We start from the raw sequence: 17,256 nt of genomic DNA, 5'->3' as shown, positions 1-17,256 counted from the left end.
CTCCAAAACTTCTTCCACAACTACAAGGACTGCAAAAGCTTTACTTCAGCATAAAAAACAAGATACTGCATTTACATATTCAGGAAAACTGAACAAGGAACCCCTACCACAGGAAATACATGCATGTTCGCCATCTCATGTTTCATAGGAGGTAAATTACCAGTAGGATTAGCTTTTTTTTCCCCCACATTTAGAAAAGATTCAGAACTTAAAGAAATATTGTATCAAAGGCCTATTGTACATTTATTAAGATATCACCACTTAAATCACATTAAGACTTTGCATAATTGCCCCAGTGAAGTGTGACATGGTGGAATAACAACACAAAGTTATTTCACTCCAGGATCATATATACATTGATAATAAAAACATAAAATGTCTTTTTACCTATGCTTTTTGTTTTAGATAATGCTGGAGGAGAGTTTGCGTCCTCAGATTCTTCCGATGACTGAGCCAAGAAGTCATGAAGTTTCTGCACCAATGTATTCAACTTGCTTTCACTGTTAAAATACAAGTAAAACTTGAAGTTACCTTTACATCTCACTCTAATTCAGCAAGCTTGAAAGAAATTATGTTTAATCGCAATTAATGCACACCTACAAAAGAAACTCAGTTATTCCTTAAACATTTGTTTCTGCAAGAGAATATCAAAGTGAATAAAACCATATGATTTTGTTAAACCCTGAGTAAAATAACAGGTGCAGCCTTATTGAAAAAAAAAAGCACTAAGGACTCTGTTAACACTAACAGTGAAAACCCTATTTTAAATAGTTTCTACTGTTTCAAATTATTTACAAGATTCCAGAAAGTCTGAGTGGTAATGCTGCTATGAAGATAGCAAAAAAATTAATTTAAGATTCTACTCTGTCAAAAGCTAAACAGGTAGAAATAATAACATCTTTATTTTATTACCAAAAATGTAACCTTTGGGGATATAAAGCACTAGAAATAATAGCAACATTTCACCTACAGCCTCAGAAACAAACAGGTCCGTTGCGTACGACAGATCTATGTGCTTATGCAAAGCTTGTATTAAATCAGCCACGTACATATACACTGTGTACCCTGTATTGATTTTGTCAGAAAACAACCATGTAGGATCAGATCATTTCTTGATCTGATTGTACGAGTATTCTAAATTAATTTATAAAAAAATATTACCCTGGGGAGTTTTCACTAGCCAGTTTTAGACACCAGGAACGTTAACCTCATATATATACTCATTACAGTAAAAATGCAACACCTTTATCCTATGTTTTTGTTAAAAAGCTATACCGCTTCATTATCTACGTGTTATCCCCTCTCATTTTACGTTGTTTCTTTCAGATTGTCTCCTCCCAAAGCTTCTACAGTTTCCCGAGACGAGTGCCCTTCTCTGGCGGCAGGTGCGCTGCAGCCCCCCCGAACCAGAAGTTACTGCGCTCAGCTGTTCGTCACCGCTTTCCTCCCCGGACACTATCAGTCCTCTAAAATCTGCCAGCTGACATGTCTGAGTCAACATACCTTATCTGCTACTAGGTATGGGTTTTCAAACGGCTCGACTGCACTACCCCCTGCCTAAGTTAACCCAGATGAAGGATTCAGGCTTCCATCCTTCTCACTTTTATCTCCCTATTACTTTCAAAATAGTCTTCTGATAGCACGAAGCAGCAAGATTTTCTGTCCCTGTTTTACGGGTTGTAGGACCTTTTGAGTATTTACCAGAAGCTCAATCCACTCTCTCTACCATCTCTACTAGTTCTCTGAACGCATCAGTTTATTAACTTCTGCCTTTCAATTTAACTGTTATTGCTAAAAAAACCCTAATCACCTCTTTTATAAGGACATGCAGGTGAGTACTTTTTTGAGCAATGAGTGAAAGGTATCATGGCATTAATGCAAACTTTTTAAACCAGTGAAAATAACCACATATAAAACAGAATAAACCATCCATTTAAAAAAGTAATCTGTAACTTCTTTAAATCTTCTGAAGTACTCAAAATAAAACTAAACAGCACTTTGTAATGGAAAGATTTTCCACGTAAGTAAAGGACACCTTTCTTTTGAGACTATGTACATACCATCCATCACTTGAGCAACTTTGAAAGAGTGTGTAACAAAGCCTGCTTTACTCTCAAGTGTATCCTAAAATTTTTCTCTCAATCTGTCTAAAAGTCTTTCCTTCTAATTACTGGACACGTGCTGCTACACAACTGCCAGTCCCTAAACTTGGGCGTCCATTTTTGTCATGGATGGAGCGCATACTTGGAGAACATTACAGAACACGATAATGGTGCACTTCAGTTTTAACAGATTGCATGCTCTATTTCAGAAAGGATATTTAATAAAAAATTTATTCACATCAAATTAAAAAAAAAACAAACCCCAACCACGTAAATTGTTGTTCAGAATTATCTGATAGTAAAAGTACAGAAAAGAGATTTTATATCCATTCCAGACGGTCTGACGAACTAATGTACATTTAGGAAGGCCACAAAAAACATACATTTTTGGCAGTAAAAAGAAAAAAACCCACATGTGGAATTCTGCTCATTTACTTTATAAATAATTTGTTTTGGTAACAGCATTTTAAAAAAGAAAATGGGAACTATAGAGGAGTTATTATTGTTCTCTACACAAAACAAATTCAGAACAGCATGCGTCTCTGTGACTCACACTTGGAACGTTATCTACTACATTTATTAACTCTTATCCTAACTAGCCTAAAATTACATTTTTCAAAGAAAAATGTTCATTCACAAACAACAACCAAAACCAATTAAATCTACAAACTACTACTAAAAAGTCTTCTCAACTTGCTTTTCCTCTTGATTATTCAGCATTTAGTACCATAAGCCTGTCTTAAGGAATACCAGGTCAAATATAAGTAGAGGTGTTACACTCACTATACTTCACCACAATGGAATTTTAATTTAGGGCAATGCTTTACCTATTTCTGTCCAAAAGCAATTTTATTGTCATGCATTTATAGTTGAAAATATATGATCTATAATCTTTTTCAAACCTCCTGCTGCAAAATCCTTATTCTTTGTAATATATTAATAGACCCATCCACTAGTAAATTGATCAACCTATAAAATGCATGTTTTTTTTTAAAAAATGTAGGAGCCTAAAAATTCAGAAACACCTCAGAAGCACTAAGTGAAGCAAGCAGTCTCCCTCTACCATACAGCAAGTCCCTACACCATTTATTAGCATTTTCAGGCTTGCGCGTTCTAAGCAAATGGCTTCACCATCAGTCTAGAGCTATTTCAACACTGTTCAGCCTAATTAAAATAGGAATGAAAGGAAAGGTGTCCTACTATTATTGGTTTGGCCATGAACCTGATTCGTGACCTTGAGAAACTATCTTATAAGAACACTATTTCTTACCTAAATTCAGAGCAAGTGCTGTAATCTTGAACAGTACATGCCTGGCTCTCACTAGGATAAAAAAAGTACGTATTAGGCAAACCCCGTACTGGGCTAAATGACTCTACAAATCAACAGAATACTTAAGAAGAAAATGAACGGACAGGTGGTGTCATAATCTGGACACAACATATTTAATTTAGTCTGGCTGTTGACTGCTGTCCCCTTGCATGTGCTTACCTGTATTGGGTTTGCGTGGCAAGGTTTGGTAGTGGGGGGCTGCAGGGCTGCCTTCTGTGAGAAGCTGCCAGAAGCTCCCCCATGTCCGACAGAGCCAACACTGGCCGGCTCCGAGACGGACCCGCCACTGGCCAAGGCCGAGCCCATCAGCGACGGGCGCAGCGCCTCTGGGATAACGTATTTAAGGAGGGGGGTGGGGGTAAATCTGCTGCGCAACAGCAGCCGAGAGCGGAGTGAGAATATCTGAGAGGAGCAGCCCTGCAGACACCGAGGTCAGGGAAGGAGGGGAAGGAGGTCCTCCAGGCGCCAGAGCAGACTCCCCTGCAGCCTGAGGTGAAGGACCATGCGAGGCAGTCTGTGCCCCTGCAGCCTGTGAAGGTTAGCGGTGGAGCAGTTGCATGCACCCAAAGGAATCTGTGACCCTGTGGGAAGGCCACGCTGGAGCAGTGTGCTCCTGAAGGACTGCAACCCTGTGGAAGGGATCCAAGCTGGAGCAGTTCATGAAGAACTGCTGCCCATGGGAAGAACCCATATTGGAGAAGTTCATGGAAGACTATCTCCCGTGGGAGGTACCCCACGCTGGGGCAGGGGAAGAGTGTGAGGAGTCCTGCCCCTGAGGAGGAAGGAGCGGCAGAGACAGCGTGTGATGAACTGACCCCAACCCCCATTCCCCTGCACCGCTGCGGGGGAGGAGGTAGAGAAATTGGGAGTGAAGTTGAGCCTGGGAAGAAGGGAGGGGTGGGGGAAGGTCTTTTTAAGATTTGGTTTTATTTCTCATTACCCTACTCTGATTTGACTGGCAATATATTAAATTAATTCCCCCAAGGCAAGTCTGTTTTGCCTGCGACAGCAACTGCTGAGCGATCTCCCTGTCCTTATCTCGACCCATGAGCCTTTCTTGGTCTTTTCTCTCTCCCCTGCCCAGCTGAGGAGAGCAGGGACAGAGCGGCTTTGGTGGGCACCCGGTGTCCAGCCAGGGTCAACCCACCACGTTACCTGATCACCTGTGTTAGCTGATGATCATGCTTCTGCAAAGTGAGTCAAATCACCTTGGAAATATAAAATTTTAAGGAACAGTTTTCATTTGCTTCCGATTTGCCACACATTCACATGATTATTCTCTCTCATGGCAGGTGAGGTGCTGAGAATTCATAGCCAGGGCAAGGGAAAGAACAGGACCACCCATTTCAGCAGCAAATGCGGGTCATACTGGACTATACTGTGATACTACACTGGAAAAAACTTGTTATTGTGCTCAGTTTTTATCTACTTTCTTCAGACACTTCAAAAATGTAGGCGGGGAATGTCCCAGTTATTGTCAACATCTGGAAGAATAGTTTTAAAACTGTATTTTCTTTAAACAACTGAAGTTCTCATTCTTCTGCAGGATCCTACCAACATTTAGTGTAATTAAGTGTCCCTCATCTGAATTGCAAGTGGCTCCTGAAGTCAGTGAAACAGGAGCGCTTTCCAGCTTTTCACCTACCTCAATGTCAACAAATACACTTTTGCAAAATTTCCTACCTTAAGAACTCACCTTAAGTTCAACACTTGTCCAAAATTTTTCTGTTTAAATTTTTTAAATAGTTCAAAGGCACGAGTTTTTAAATTCATCTTTATAGTTGCTTCAAGTTAAGTCCCAATGCTTTTTCACTTTTGAAGTTGAAATGAAATACTGCAGAACAAGTATTAAGCAGACTAAATTAAACAATCCTTAGGAAAAAAAAATTAAAGAAAACTAAAACCAGATGTGCTTTTAAACTGCTGGTCTGTAGACTACCATCCTCTGCTTCAGTCTGTATGTGAATGACAGAAATCCAACAACCCGGAGCAAAACTCTGAATATTTTAATTAAGACACTGGGAAGAGGAAGGGAAAGAACAGACTATGTCTCCATTAGAACACAGGAAGGTTTGGTGCTGATGACCCAACATCCATGCTACCTACGTTTCGGTAATTCAAACTAGGTGTAGCCTGGTTCTGCAGACTGAACAAGCACTAGCAGTTGGAGCACATTTTGCAGCTTAGTTCCACCTGGAAAGAATCCAAATTGTGCACTCTAAGCCCCTCTCCTCGCGTTATCAACAAAACTGACTAAGCCAGGACAATCTGCAGACTTTTTTGAAACATGCACTACTTAATTCAGAGCTAATATGGATGCACCCGAAGCTCTGAAGGAGATCAGAACATATTTAGACACAGAAATGCTTTGGAAAATGTGTTACAAACATGATCGCCTTTCAAAATTACTGGTTTATAGTAAATAAAGCTGAAATTTATATAATTAAACATATGATTTCAAAACTGGTACTAGGCAGTACCCCCAAACATGTAATTTCCTCTCATACTACCTAAGCCTTGATGTAATCAGGCCAGTTTTCTGCCACCTGCAAATCTTCATAGAAGTTTTTCCTGATGAAAAGGGAAAGTGGTAGCCTTACCCCAATTCAAAGATTTCAGTGACAACAGCAGAGCCTGCATAGTCGTTCCATACAAAACGTGTCAAGATTGTGGCTGAACACACATGAATGAAATAGCTTAAGGCTGTTGGAAAGAGTGAAAGGTGATAAAACCTACAATAGAAGTTGTTTGTTCTCTTAGCCGTGATCAGAGGAGGAGTAAACACACCTGCAATATCCTAAGAAGCCCACTTTTCTCAGAAAAAATACATAAGCAGAAAATAAAAATCAACCTACCATCATATCAGTTGAACCAGTAAAAGAATATGGTTTTATAAAGGTGGGAAAAGAGAGCACTTCTAATGGTTGTTTTTTAACTCAACAATGGTTTTCCAAGGGCAAAGCTACATGCTACTGTAGAGCCTAAATCAGATTAATATTTTGTAACTTACTGAAACTGATATACCAATTATGCCAAAACAAGCGAGGCTTTACAATCAGGATTCACAGTCTGTTCAAGTTGGCACAAACCAGCTCTACTGCCAAAGGACAAGCCCTCATGCCCCAACGCACACCCCTGAAGCCACCCACACTCTCAGTCCTCTCCTTTCTCCTCCACGTCAATACACATATTTGTTTTGACCTATGCGCAGAAGCTGACCCATATTAAAAGTAGCCATTTTTTCTACTAAATGTAGATAATTTCCCTAATCCAGCACAGTGCTCATTGGTACAGATGTTAGTGCAGGCAGAGGTGACGACAGTCAAGAGCCGGGGAGGAAGGGAGCGTACCTTCGGCAGCAGCAACACGCCAGGCGAGGCTGAGCTATCCCACAGCAGCAAAATTAGAGCTGGTCAGGTAAATGACCCCAAGAATCACAGAATCATGTAGACTGAAAGGGATCTCTGGAGATAGCTTAGGCCAACCCCCAAACACAAGCAGAGACAGCTGCAGGAGGTCGCCCAAGAATACGTCCAGTCAGGTGCCGAGTACCTCCACAGACGGAGGCTCCACAGCCTCTCCGGGTGACCTCTTCCAGTGTTTGACCATTCTCACAGTAAGAAAGCTCTCTTGTGTTTAGACGGAATTGTATGACATTAAACTAATTTAATCAGATACAGCCAGAAAATACCTGAATACCGAAGCTTTGGCTGAGAAGAGATGCAGGCACCTAGCACTTCACCAAACCCGGGGAATCTACGCTTAAGACTTCATTAACACAGATTCACTCTTTTACTTTGTTTAGAGCCGACTTTAAATCCACAGGGGCTTAATCAAGTGATACCTAGCACAGTTGAAGACACTTGATGATGCGGACAAAGCAACTTTGGAGACTAAGTACAGCATAACAGGTTCAGACAAGTAAACAGAATTATTTGGCTCCAGACACACAAGGGGAATGAGAAAGCAATAGCTCAAAGTCACTAAGAGACCCTTTATTCTATTCAAGGAAGATTACACATTTTCTTTTTGTTGAGATGGTATCCAAACAACCAGATCAGGGTTTGGCTAAGAGTTACCATGCTTCACCAAAAAGTGAAAGATTCTTTGCTTTTTAACCTGTTTCTTTTGTGGAAGCTTAAAAGGAAAAAAAAAAAAAAACCAAAACAGAAAAAAGAAAAAAGCAAAGACAAACCATCTTACTCTTAAGTTGGCTTGAATGCCACACAGGAGTTTGTAACTTCAATGGCAGAATAATCTGCAAGCTGAAAAAGACCAACTGAAGTCAACAACTTGAAAATCTAAATACAGTATTTTCACCTTTATGATACAAAAGTAATGGCAAACTGAATACCTTACTACATAAATTCAGGAGAGGAAGCTCAAACTAGCATATATAACATACAAAACAACTGTATTTAAAAAGCTTGAATGTGCTTTGTTTAAAGGGAAAGAAGGGCTCCACATCCAACAGCATCATGCCCCTCTAACTCTAAAACTGCTTCTCTTTTGCTTCATTTTCCTTCAGCTTCCTGGAGTTTATCACAGATTCTCAACAAGACATCATTCGTTACAAGCTCTAAGAATTAAAGCATGTCCCTTCAAGTCTCCCAGATATTGCCAATCACATTTGCTTCAGGTTTTAAGGGTTGTAAGCCCATCTGAAGTGTAGGTTTTTTATTTTACAAGATAAAAGTCACCTCAGTTTGCCCCACGGTCAGTCCTGAATTTATTGCCTAATTTTTTTGGTTTTGCTTTACATGGTAGATGTATTTGCCCAACAAGGCAGATGGTGCTTCTACAGCTGAACCTATTAAGACCTACAGCTGGACCCACTAAGATAGAAATTTCTACAACTATGCAGCCTTCAGACTTGCAAATAAACTGCCTGAAGAGCACTGAAGTTGACACTGGTCAACAACCTGGCTAATCAAGTTCTTGATTTTTTCAAGGTTTCACTCCTTTTCTAAAGAAAAGGACAAAAAAAAAAAAAGAAAATATATCGCCATCAATCAACCTATCATCCATCTTGAACAACAACTTCCTGGTGGTGAGATGTTGTAACAAATTATGAAAGCTTCAGACTCTCCCTTCAGCAAATCAGGGCACTTCACCTACCATCTTTTAAAGTCAAGTAAAACCTTCCATTATATTTACCACTGAATTCCTACAATTTCTTCTTTCCCCTCCCAACTCACCACTGGAACAATGTGCCACTGACCTATCCATGAACTGGCTCGTGTTGCCAAATCACCTGCACAAGCTGAGCTCCAGTGATACGAAATGTGATTTTGTGAGATTCAGCAGTATCCTTAGCCTTCCCTGTTTATAAAAGACACATCTAGCGATCCAATCTAAAAAAGTACTTTCTCACAGACTGCAGGCATTTGTTTTAAACACAGCACATTTTAATGTTATTTTCAGTATTTTCTTTTGGTGAGGTATATCTACATAAAAAGCCCTCACTTTTCCTCCCTTTGCGCAGAGGGTGCAAGTGCTCATCTATATCAGAACCAGGAATTTCACGTTACCACAACGTTAAGGCCATCCGACTGCAGAAGTTGTATTACGCACCCCTCTATCACACCAAATCACTGCACAGAAAATGAAGATACCTTCAGTTACACCCTACAGCGACCCTGACACAAAGCCTACAAACCCCTAACATAGACAGGATTATACTAAAACAGAAATAATGAAGCCACACCAGTAAGTTCCTCTCAGAGAATTTCATTTAAATAGCGCAACACATTGGCTCTGGGGCACAGCAGATGACAGCCAGCCTCCAGTTTTGCTCTTTTTGGGGGAAGAGACAAAGAATCTGCTTGTGCCCATTCCACAGGATTGTGTGGAAGCTGGCTCACTTACACCTCACCCTCAGAGAATATCAAAGACTGCTGTCGACTTATTTCCAATTAGATTATTGTGGCATTAAATAGCATGGCTCAAACCACCCCATAATATCACTCAGAATGAAGAAATTCAAGAGACTCAAAAATTTAACAAAAATGTTCAGACCAAGTTACCAAAATATCACACTGAAAGTAGAAAAGTCTGAACTGTCAAAAAGTGAAGTTTATTTCGCTAACTTAAAAAAAGAAATATCTAATACCGCTATGCTGACTACCAGATGGTTCAAGTGGGTAAGATTAAAAACTTGTCTTCTTTTTCTATTGTTGTGCTTATTTTGTACAATGTATGAACTGATTGGTAGGACCAGGTTAGGTCTCCGTGACAAAGATTCCTCCACTCCAAAAGAAAAAAAAAACAAGTTTTTTTGGGCAAAAGTTGTAGAGCAATCTTTATAAATGTTTACAGAGGCAGTGTTTATTTTTAAAGTTTTTTAAGTTTTTAAATTGGAGTACGTTTTTCCAGATTTCACCATGTTTTTCAGCATTCCAAACCTCTCACCCTGCAGATGGGAGGCTCCTACTTTCTTTATATTAAATAGAAGTATTTCTTGTAACAAAGTTTAAAACTTCATAGACAGCAGACTAGTATTGATTGATTAATTTCCTTTTGAACACTATAACTCTGTCTTCAAGAAGCACTGGGAAAAGATTTTCCATCAAAGGTCTGCAAATCTTCCAAAGAATTCTAGCAACAACCTCCTAGCTTTATTCCTGTACACGTCTGACGTGAGCAAAAATGCAAATAGCAGAAGATGAAATGAATGTGTAGGGTGACAGTGCAGGGTGACAGAAACGCAGGCAGCTGACAGGCCAACAGGACTTGCGGGAAATGGGGAAAAAGAGAGAGCACGCGTGTGTCTCTCTTCCCTCTCATTCCCTCCAATTCCAATTTTAAGTAGAACTTGAATTGACACAAAATAAGAAGCAGCCCGTGCAATGCGTTCGCTGGCTTACAACCCTGAAACTACGGTACCCTACATCATCACGCCCAGCCCTGGCATAGAACTGTTCTTGTAAAATGAAAACAAACTGGTCAAGGTAAGCTCTGTGGGATGAGAATTATAAAACACATTTAGACTGAATGAGAACATGACCAGAGGAAAAGTCTGGAGCACCATAAAAAAAATTTTATGCCCATCTACTTAGAAGTAGAATGGCACAGGGCCTGCTTATTACGTGGGACAGACCCAGCCCAAAGACTACATGCAGTCTCAAATCTACTTTGGCCATACTTCTTGATCTTAAAGATTACAAATAAACTGAAATAATCTAATTTACCTTTCCATCTGCAGGTAATCTGAAAAATTGCATGGAAAATGTATGAGCTTCCGAATCCTCTTCCACTGAAACACCAATTAAAGCAGCCCCTTAGCAGTAATGCTAATTTTTCCACTAATGACAACATAAGAAATGTGGAAAGGGTTAGGTACAAAACCTTCGTACTGTAGACAGGGAACAAATGGTTAAAAAAAAAAGACAACACAGGATACAGGAAAACAGGGAACAAACTACGATAGTCACAGTAAAATAAAAAGCAAAGTGGTCCAAACGGAAGAGCATTTTTCAGAATGTGTAATGCTAATTATGACAGCAAAACAGTCAGTAAAAAATTACTAAACCAAATCTTTTCGCTATACAGAAATCTAAGTCTACCCCTGGTTTTCAGGAACTGGGGAAGAGAAAGCCCCTTAACTAGTACTTCAGTCTACGCAGGAAATAATCAATCCAAGACAGAAGTGGTTTAAGCTTTCAAAATACTTTAAGAACACATAGGGGAGAAAGTGGATGTGAGAACCAGGTTGTCCATCTCTTTCTCCTTTCTCTATCTTACAAAATAAGGAAGAAAAGATAGCCAGAAGGAACCGCTAAGTCGTGTAGCAAACAATGTGTATTTGCAATGCTCATGACTTACGTGCAGCATGTGATCAACATCAGCAACGATGATAATCTTTTAAAAACCTCTTTTTGTTAGAAGGAGATTACATAGGCATTACTTCCTCAGGAACATTAAGGCTTTAAAATCAAGCAAGACACAAGAGCAGGGAAAACTACCATCCTTTTAACTGTGGGCTGAAACTCAACAACAGTTACGAACTACACAAAATAAGTCTAAAACTGGGTGGTGAAGATACACAAATACAACCACAGAGGAAAACTTTATCCAAGGCTCAGTACTTAAGGCAGCATGACGCTCCCCTTTCTTAACGCCGTTTGATTTTGATGATATGTGTGATATTCGTGACGGTCGAGCGACAATACTTTATTGTTTATACAGCGCCTTCGGCATCTGGAATATTTGTGGGTGACGGGGTGTGTGGATCAGCCCCCTGAGACGCGATGAACTGAAAACGTTCAAAGCCAACTATTTATTAATAGTTTAACATGGCGTCTTCCTTAACACTGACTTTACTCGGGGTTTTGTCAGCTTACTGACTTTACGGAGCAAAACAGGAGCGTTCGTAGTAATTCCCGCGGTAGGAGACAGCTCTTCGAGGGTGGAGGGGGTGGTTGCAACCCGGCAGGAAAACAGAGCCTCGGCGGGGGATGCGCGGCTCGGAGGGGGCACTACGGGAGGGCGGTGGGGCGGGCGAACGGAGGGCACATCCCCGCGGCGGCCGGCGGCGGGCGGCGATGGCGGCCCCGCCCCTCCGGGCCTTCCCGCCGCTTCCCGCCTGAACGGAACGGGACAGCCCGGCGCTTCCCGCCGCTCGGGCCGCGGCCCGGCCCTTCCCGCCGCTCGGGCCGCGGCCCGGCCCCGCCGTGCGTGGGAGAGGGGGCCATGCGTGTCGCCGCGGCGAGGCGAGGCCAGCCCGCCGCGCGGCCGCCTGCGCCGCCGTCCCCTTCCCCCGGCGCTGCCCACCCGGGCCCCGCCGCCATCCCGACCTCCCCGCGCCCGCCGCCCCAGGCCCGTCCCCGCCCCGCCCCTAGGCCGCGGGCCGGGCGGTGCAGGAGGCGCGGAGGCCGCCCGCCGCTCCCCCCCCGGGCCGGCCGTCAGGGGCGGGCTCCGGGCCGTACCTCACGGGCTCTGCGGTCATGTCTCCGCCGCCGCTGCTCGGTGCGGCCGGCCGGGCCGGAACCGGGCTCAGGCGCTGAAAGGAGACAAAGCCGTTATTGCCACCATCGCAAGCTCCGCCGCCATCTTATCGGAGGGAGGCCGAGGGAGACCTGCCTCCTGCCGCCTTCCTCCTTCGCCGACTCCCATTGGCTCCTCGCCGCCCCCAGCGATTTTCTAATTGGGCGGCTACGACGGGGCCTGTTGCTAGGGTCGTTCACGTCACCGTCCCAACCTTCCCCGCTCTGATTGGCTGGAGGGAGGGTTACATCACCTGCAGGGGCCTGACGTCACGCACCAAGTCCCGTGACATCATTTCAAAACAAGGTGTATTGACGCCTTTGCCCAGCAGGGGGCTCCAGCCAACGGCTGCCCCGGCCGTTGTGGCGGGAGCTAAGCGCAGCCACGTCCCCCATAACGGGCGGCAGGAGACCAGACGAGCACCGACAGTGACGGGCGGGTCTGCCCCGTCCCCAGCCACCCACCGCAGCGTCAGGGGACTGCGGCTTCAGGCAATTCTGCTACCTGGATTCAACAACACCAAGTCAATTGTGGCATTTAAACACAAGGGCCATACAAAGAGTAACACTGTGATGCCGGAAAAACTCCAATAACAGCACCAGAATGACCCTAACCCTCTGTGGGGATCAGCCATTGAACACAAGGCAGACCAGGACCCAAGGACTTAAGCAAGCATTGGAGGAGCCAGTTTCCCAAGTACAGAATGAAAAGGCAGCAAGAGATGAACAATGTAAGCTACATGGAGAATTATCAAGGTTCAACTTGTTGAAGAGCACCCAGCTTATGCTGGTAGCTGGAGCTTCACTTAAGCCCAGCTTTGCTAGAACATTTTTCTTTTTATAAAGAAAGAAAACTCTTTAGATAAGGAAACACATCATCACCAGCATCACACAAGTATGCCAAGATAATTTTCCCTGCTTGCACTAGCAGCTTCTACGTTCCTGTCAACGTTAAAAATCTGTATGTAAGAGGATTGGAATACATCCCTATCCAAAGGAAAAGGAGTTACGTGCTTTTGTGAGAAGGCTACTGGGCTCAGCTGGCTGGGGTTTTCATGTAAACAGAACAACCCACCAAACCCAAGTCCAGTACCACAGAGAATTTGAACCAGGTGACAACTATTAATCACTTATTATAACCAGTTTTGAAAATTAATGTATTTTCCTGCAGAAACTAAAAAAAAAAGTACCAACTCACCTGGTTTCATAAGGCAATGTGTGAAATAAGAGAAAAAAATTGTGAGTCTTGTCATCTTAAGTCTAACTACTCCTTAGTGTCCATTTCATTCTAAAAGGCAGTGATAACAGAATAAATAGCATTTTCGTACTTCAGCAGGTACAGCTTATACATCCCAGGGAAATTCTACCAACTAGTCTAAACAGAATTTGCTTTAGAATTTAACATTTTACCCAAGAACTGCATCCTGTGTCTGCTGACTTTTAATAATACCAAACAGCAGATTTAATAACAGCTTTTTTAATAAACACTACCACATGGTCAATGCTACAGTTTTAAAAGACCAAAGCATCACCTGCCTTCTAGCTAAATTTTAGGAGAAAAATATAAATCCATGTTAAGTAACTGCTACAAATTCCATTGAAAAATTGCAAAAAAAACCCCAATTTTTTTTTGCCACCAGACAGATGAATTAAACCAGAAGCGTTACCTGTTCTTAGCTCTGCATTAGTGTTCCAATTGTGGGATTAAAATAAAAACACAAAACATTTTCCTGTTCAAGGGATTTAGTGTGCTTTATGGACTAATATCCTACTGATTTAGAATAACTACATAGGTATATTACTTTTACTCTCTAATATTTTCTTTTTCTTCTACTATTTCCTTGGGGGACGGAAGAAGGTATTTGAAAACAGTCTTAAAAACCAAATTTAATTGCCTCCGATTCATAACATATTGGAAGTTGCACATGAAAAAGAAATCCTATTGTGAGAAAAAAGTCAGGATAAAGTAAGAATGGAAATGTTTCCCTCTCCCAACAAATACTCCAGAAGACAAAACCTAATACTATATTGTGAGGTATCAGGACCCCTTCACCCAGCGCTCTACTAACAGACGCTGCCGGCTGTTCCAATGTACCTGGAAGAACGAGGATTCAGAGCTTAGTTTGCAGGACAAACCAAGGGCCACTGTAGACTCCCATCACACTGATTATTTTTTTCCCATAATGATAGTAATTAGTTTTCTTAAGTAGATATTAGCCTACTTTTAAGAAAAATGGCTGAAAGACATGTATAGTAATCAATTGACAAGAGAATATTTTAATAACTTTATGTGCTCCTGACCTAGAAATACAAACTACATATACATCTTTTTCAGATTATTGTCTGAGGTAAAAGTAGCACAATTAATCCAGAACAGTAAAACACTATGCTTAAACTTATTTTATAGGAATGGTCAAGATCTGAGCTTTTAAATGGAATAGGTTACGTGCCATGAAACTCATTTTCTATTCGTCAGAGAAAAAGCATGGTAAAAACAGAAAACGTGTCTGCTTACTCAGGAGCCTGGGTTTGGGTTTTGTCTTGCTGTTTTCTAGTCCCCATAGTAAAGTTCAAAGTGATGGTATGGAATCAGTTGAGTAGTGGTTTGTATTTGATAATTAAACCTTTTCAGCATGAGAAAGCAGTAAACATCAAGGTCCAATGCAGAAACAACGTGCCAGTACCTTTCCAAATCCTTTGTGAGAATTAATCTCTCATAGCAGATGAAAGCACTTGGAAATTTTAACTTCTTAAAAAAAATCTGGCTTCAGCAAAAATTTTTCTCTTACAGACTGGATAATTTTTAAAACACAGTCTAAGAAACCATTGTTAATAAACCATAATGGAACACCGCAGACCATTCTTTTCTGCTGGCAAATTTTGGCTACAAGATGCCACGATGGAGCACAATCTGATGTCATGGGCAGCACATCCAAACAAGCATATGCGATTCAGGCACCTGATTTTCTTTGCGTGTTCCAAATATTTAGAAAGTTAAGCAATTGACTGTCTTCAGTACTTCCAAAACGTCTACTTTGATTTGTCAGGAATATAGACCAAGTATAAAACAAATTACTGTGATGCTTATTTTCACACTTTAACAAGGCACAGAATAAGCCTCGCTGTACATTTAGTCAGATGCCCAGTAGCTGTGACCATAAAAGTATCTACATTTTTCTCCAAAAGCCCCGTGGCAGCTACCATCTCATCATATTCCCCAGACACTGACAGCTATCCCCTTGCCTGCCAAAAGGTTTAACTTGTTCTTACCCTCATGTCTGAATGTGTGTCGTAATCATGTGTTTGCACATGTGCGCTTGGCCACACGGATATCACCAGCCACGGGATTAGTTAAGGTTATTTGCACTAGCAGCAAGCCACACATGGCAGATGCAGAGCTGAGCACATTTTCCATCATGTTGGAGGACTAAGCAGTTCTGGCTCTGAAAAGCAAATGCTTGTGAAGCTCCTCTGTTGAAGACGTAACTGCAGGAATGACTAGTAGGCACCACCATTAAGCAGCACATTCTGTGCTGAACACTAGAATGGCTTAAAGACAAGAGCTTCCCGTAAATTGTAGATAACGGAAACCATTACCTAGATTAATCCAATTAGATTTACTATCTTGCCTTGGGCTTAGCTCATCAGAGAACTGCCTATTATTCCAAAATAATTTTTAAATACACCACAACCCCTTCTCAAAAGCAGAAAAAGCAGCACTGTCTGAGGCTGGCCACATTAACAAAACCACACAGTCCATTTACAGCTACTGAAGATAGCATTTCCTCCTTTTATTAAAGTGTTCTCTGAAGGTGAGCTTTTACTGTACTTCTGAGCTGTTTAACGACTCACTTTCTAAAGAAGATGGCCTCATCAAACTCCCAGATTTAGCACACCAGTTCTCCAACGCATGGTCTCTTCCACCTTTGTTCAACTGGTCCAGAACTATTACACTAACTAGTTAGTGAGATGCACATGCCAATAGTCCCAAAGAATCACTCTGGGTACCAATTACAGCTGGCCATAACCTCTCAACTGCTGCACAAGTCAAATCTTTCTAGAACTGCATGCTCTCTAAATCTGCTTCAGGCCCTTGCAAGCACTCAATCTTCTTCTGCTCCACGCTTGGTCCTTCCTCCATGCACATCAGTTACAGCCTAGGGAGCAGAAAGACGGTTGGAAAAAGCAAGCATTATTTTTATTTCCTACGTCGGCATGGCAAAAGAGAAAAATCCCGAACTCTCAACAACTATACCACCTTAACTGGAAGGCCAACATGTCTCCACCATCCACCAGCATGATGTGCAACTGTTTAAAGTTGGTTAATATATGATTAGATGCTTTTTAGAGAGATCAAACAAAATATGGACCATGTCAGAAAAATAAGAAACAACCCTGAAAGTTTAAAAAAACCCGTTACTTCTTTAGACTGAGATTGTAAGCCACTTTCACCTGCACTCCTAATAAGTGAAGTACAACCAACCTACAAGTTTATTGGAAACATTATACCAACCGGGCAGGAAAATAAACAACAGGTATGGCAGTCCAGAGTTGTTCCAGGCAAATCTATAGTGCTAACTAGATGCCACATCCAGAAACGCTATTAGTGGATCTATCGAACTCCAGGAAGCCAAGATTTTCACCTCAGGTGACAAGTAAAAACCATGCAATCTTTATGCCATCTGTTGGCTACATGAGATGATCTCTAGTATCAACATTTTGGGCTGTAATTTCCTGTGCAAAGACAAACCTGCTACTAATCCACTCCACTCAGCCATTCTCAGGTTATTTACTCTATACAGGCAATTTTATTAACACGTTAAAGTAATAGCAGAAGAAA

General features: G+C 41.8%; 1 protein-coding gene across 5 annotated transcripts in view; it reads right to left on the bottom strand.

Annotated features, from left to right (window-relative positions):
• Positions 1-12,533, bottom strand: part of ATRX (ATRX chromatin remodeler) — an 88,467-nt gene extending 75,934 nt beyond the window's left edge. For 3 of the 5 annotated variants that reach the window (XM_064463393.1, XM_064463394.1, XM_064463396.1), the window contains exons 1-3: positions 12,360-12,533; positions 3,373-3,423; positions 388-500 (exon numbers count right to left, since the gene is read on the bottom strand). In XM_064463393.1, the coding sequence (XP_064319463.1) occupies positions 388-500; positions 3,373-3,423; positions 12,360-12,379 (184 nt within the window). In that variant the 5' untranslated portion in view covers positions 12,380-12,533. The remainder of the gene's footprint in view (positions 1-387; positions 501-3,372; positions 3,424-12,359) is intronic. The other 2 variants (XM_064463397.1, XM_064463395.1) reach the window with 2 other exon arrangements.
• Positions 12,534-17,256: the final 4,723 nt, after the last annotated feature.

Source organism: Phalacrocorax carbo, chromosome 11 (assembly GCF_963921805.1).
Source record: "Phalacrocorax carbo chromosome 11, bPhaCar2.1, whole genome shotgun sequence".
NCBI classification, from domain to species: Eukaryota; Metazoa; Chordata; class Aves; order Suliformes; family Phalacrocoracidae; genus Phalacrocorax; species Phalacrocorax carbo.
This window is presented reverse-complemented; position numbering and strand designations above follow the sequence as displayed.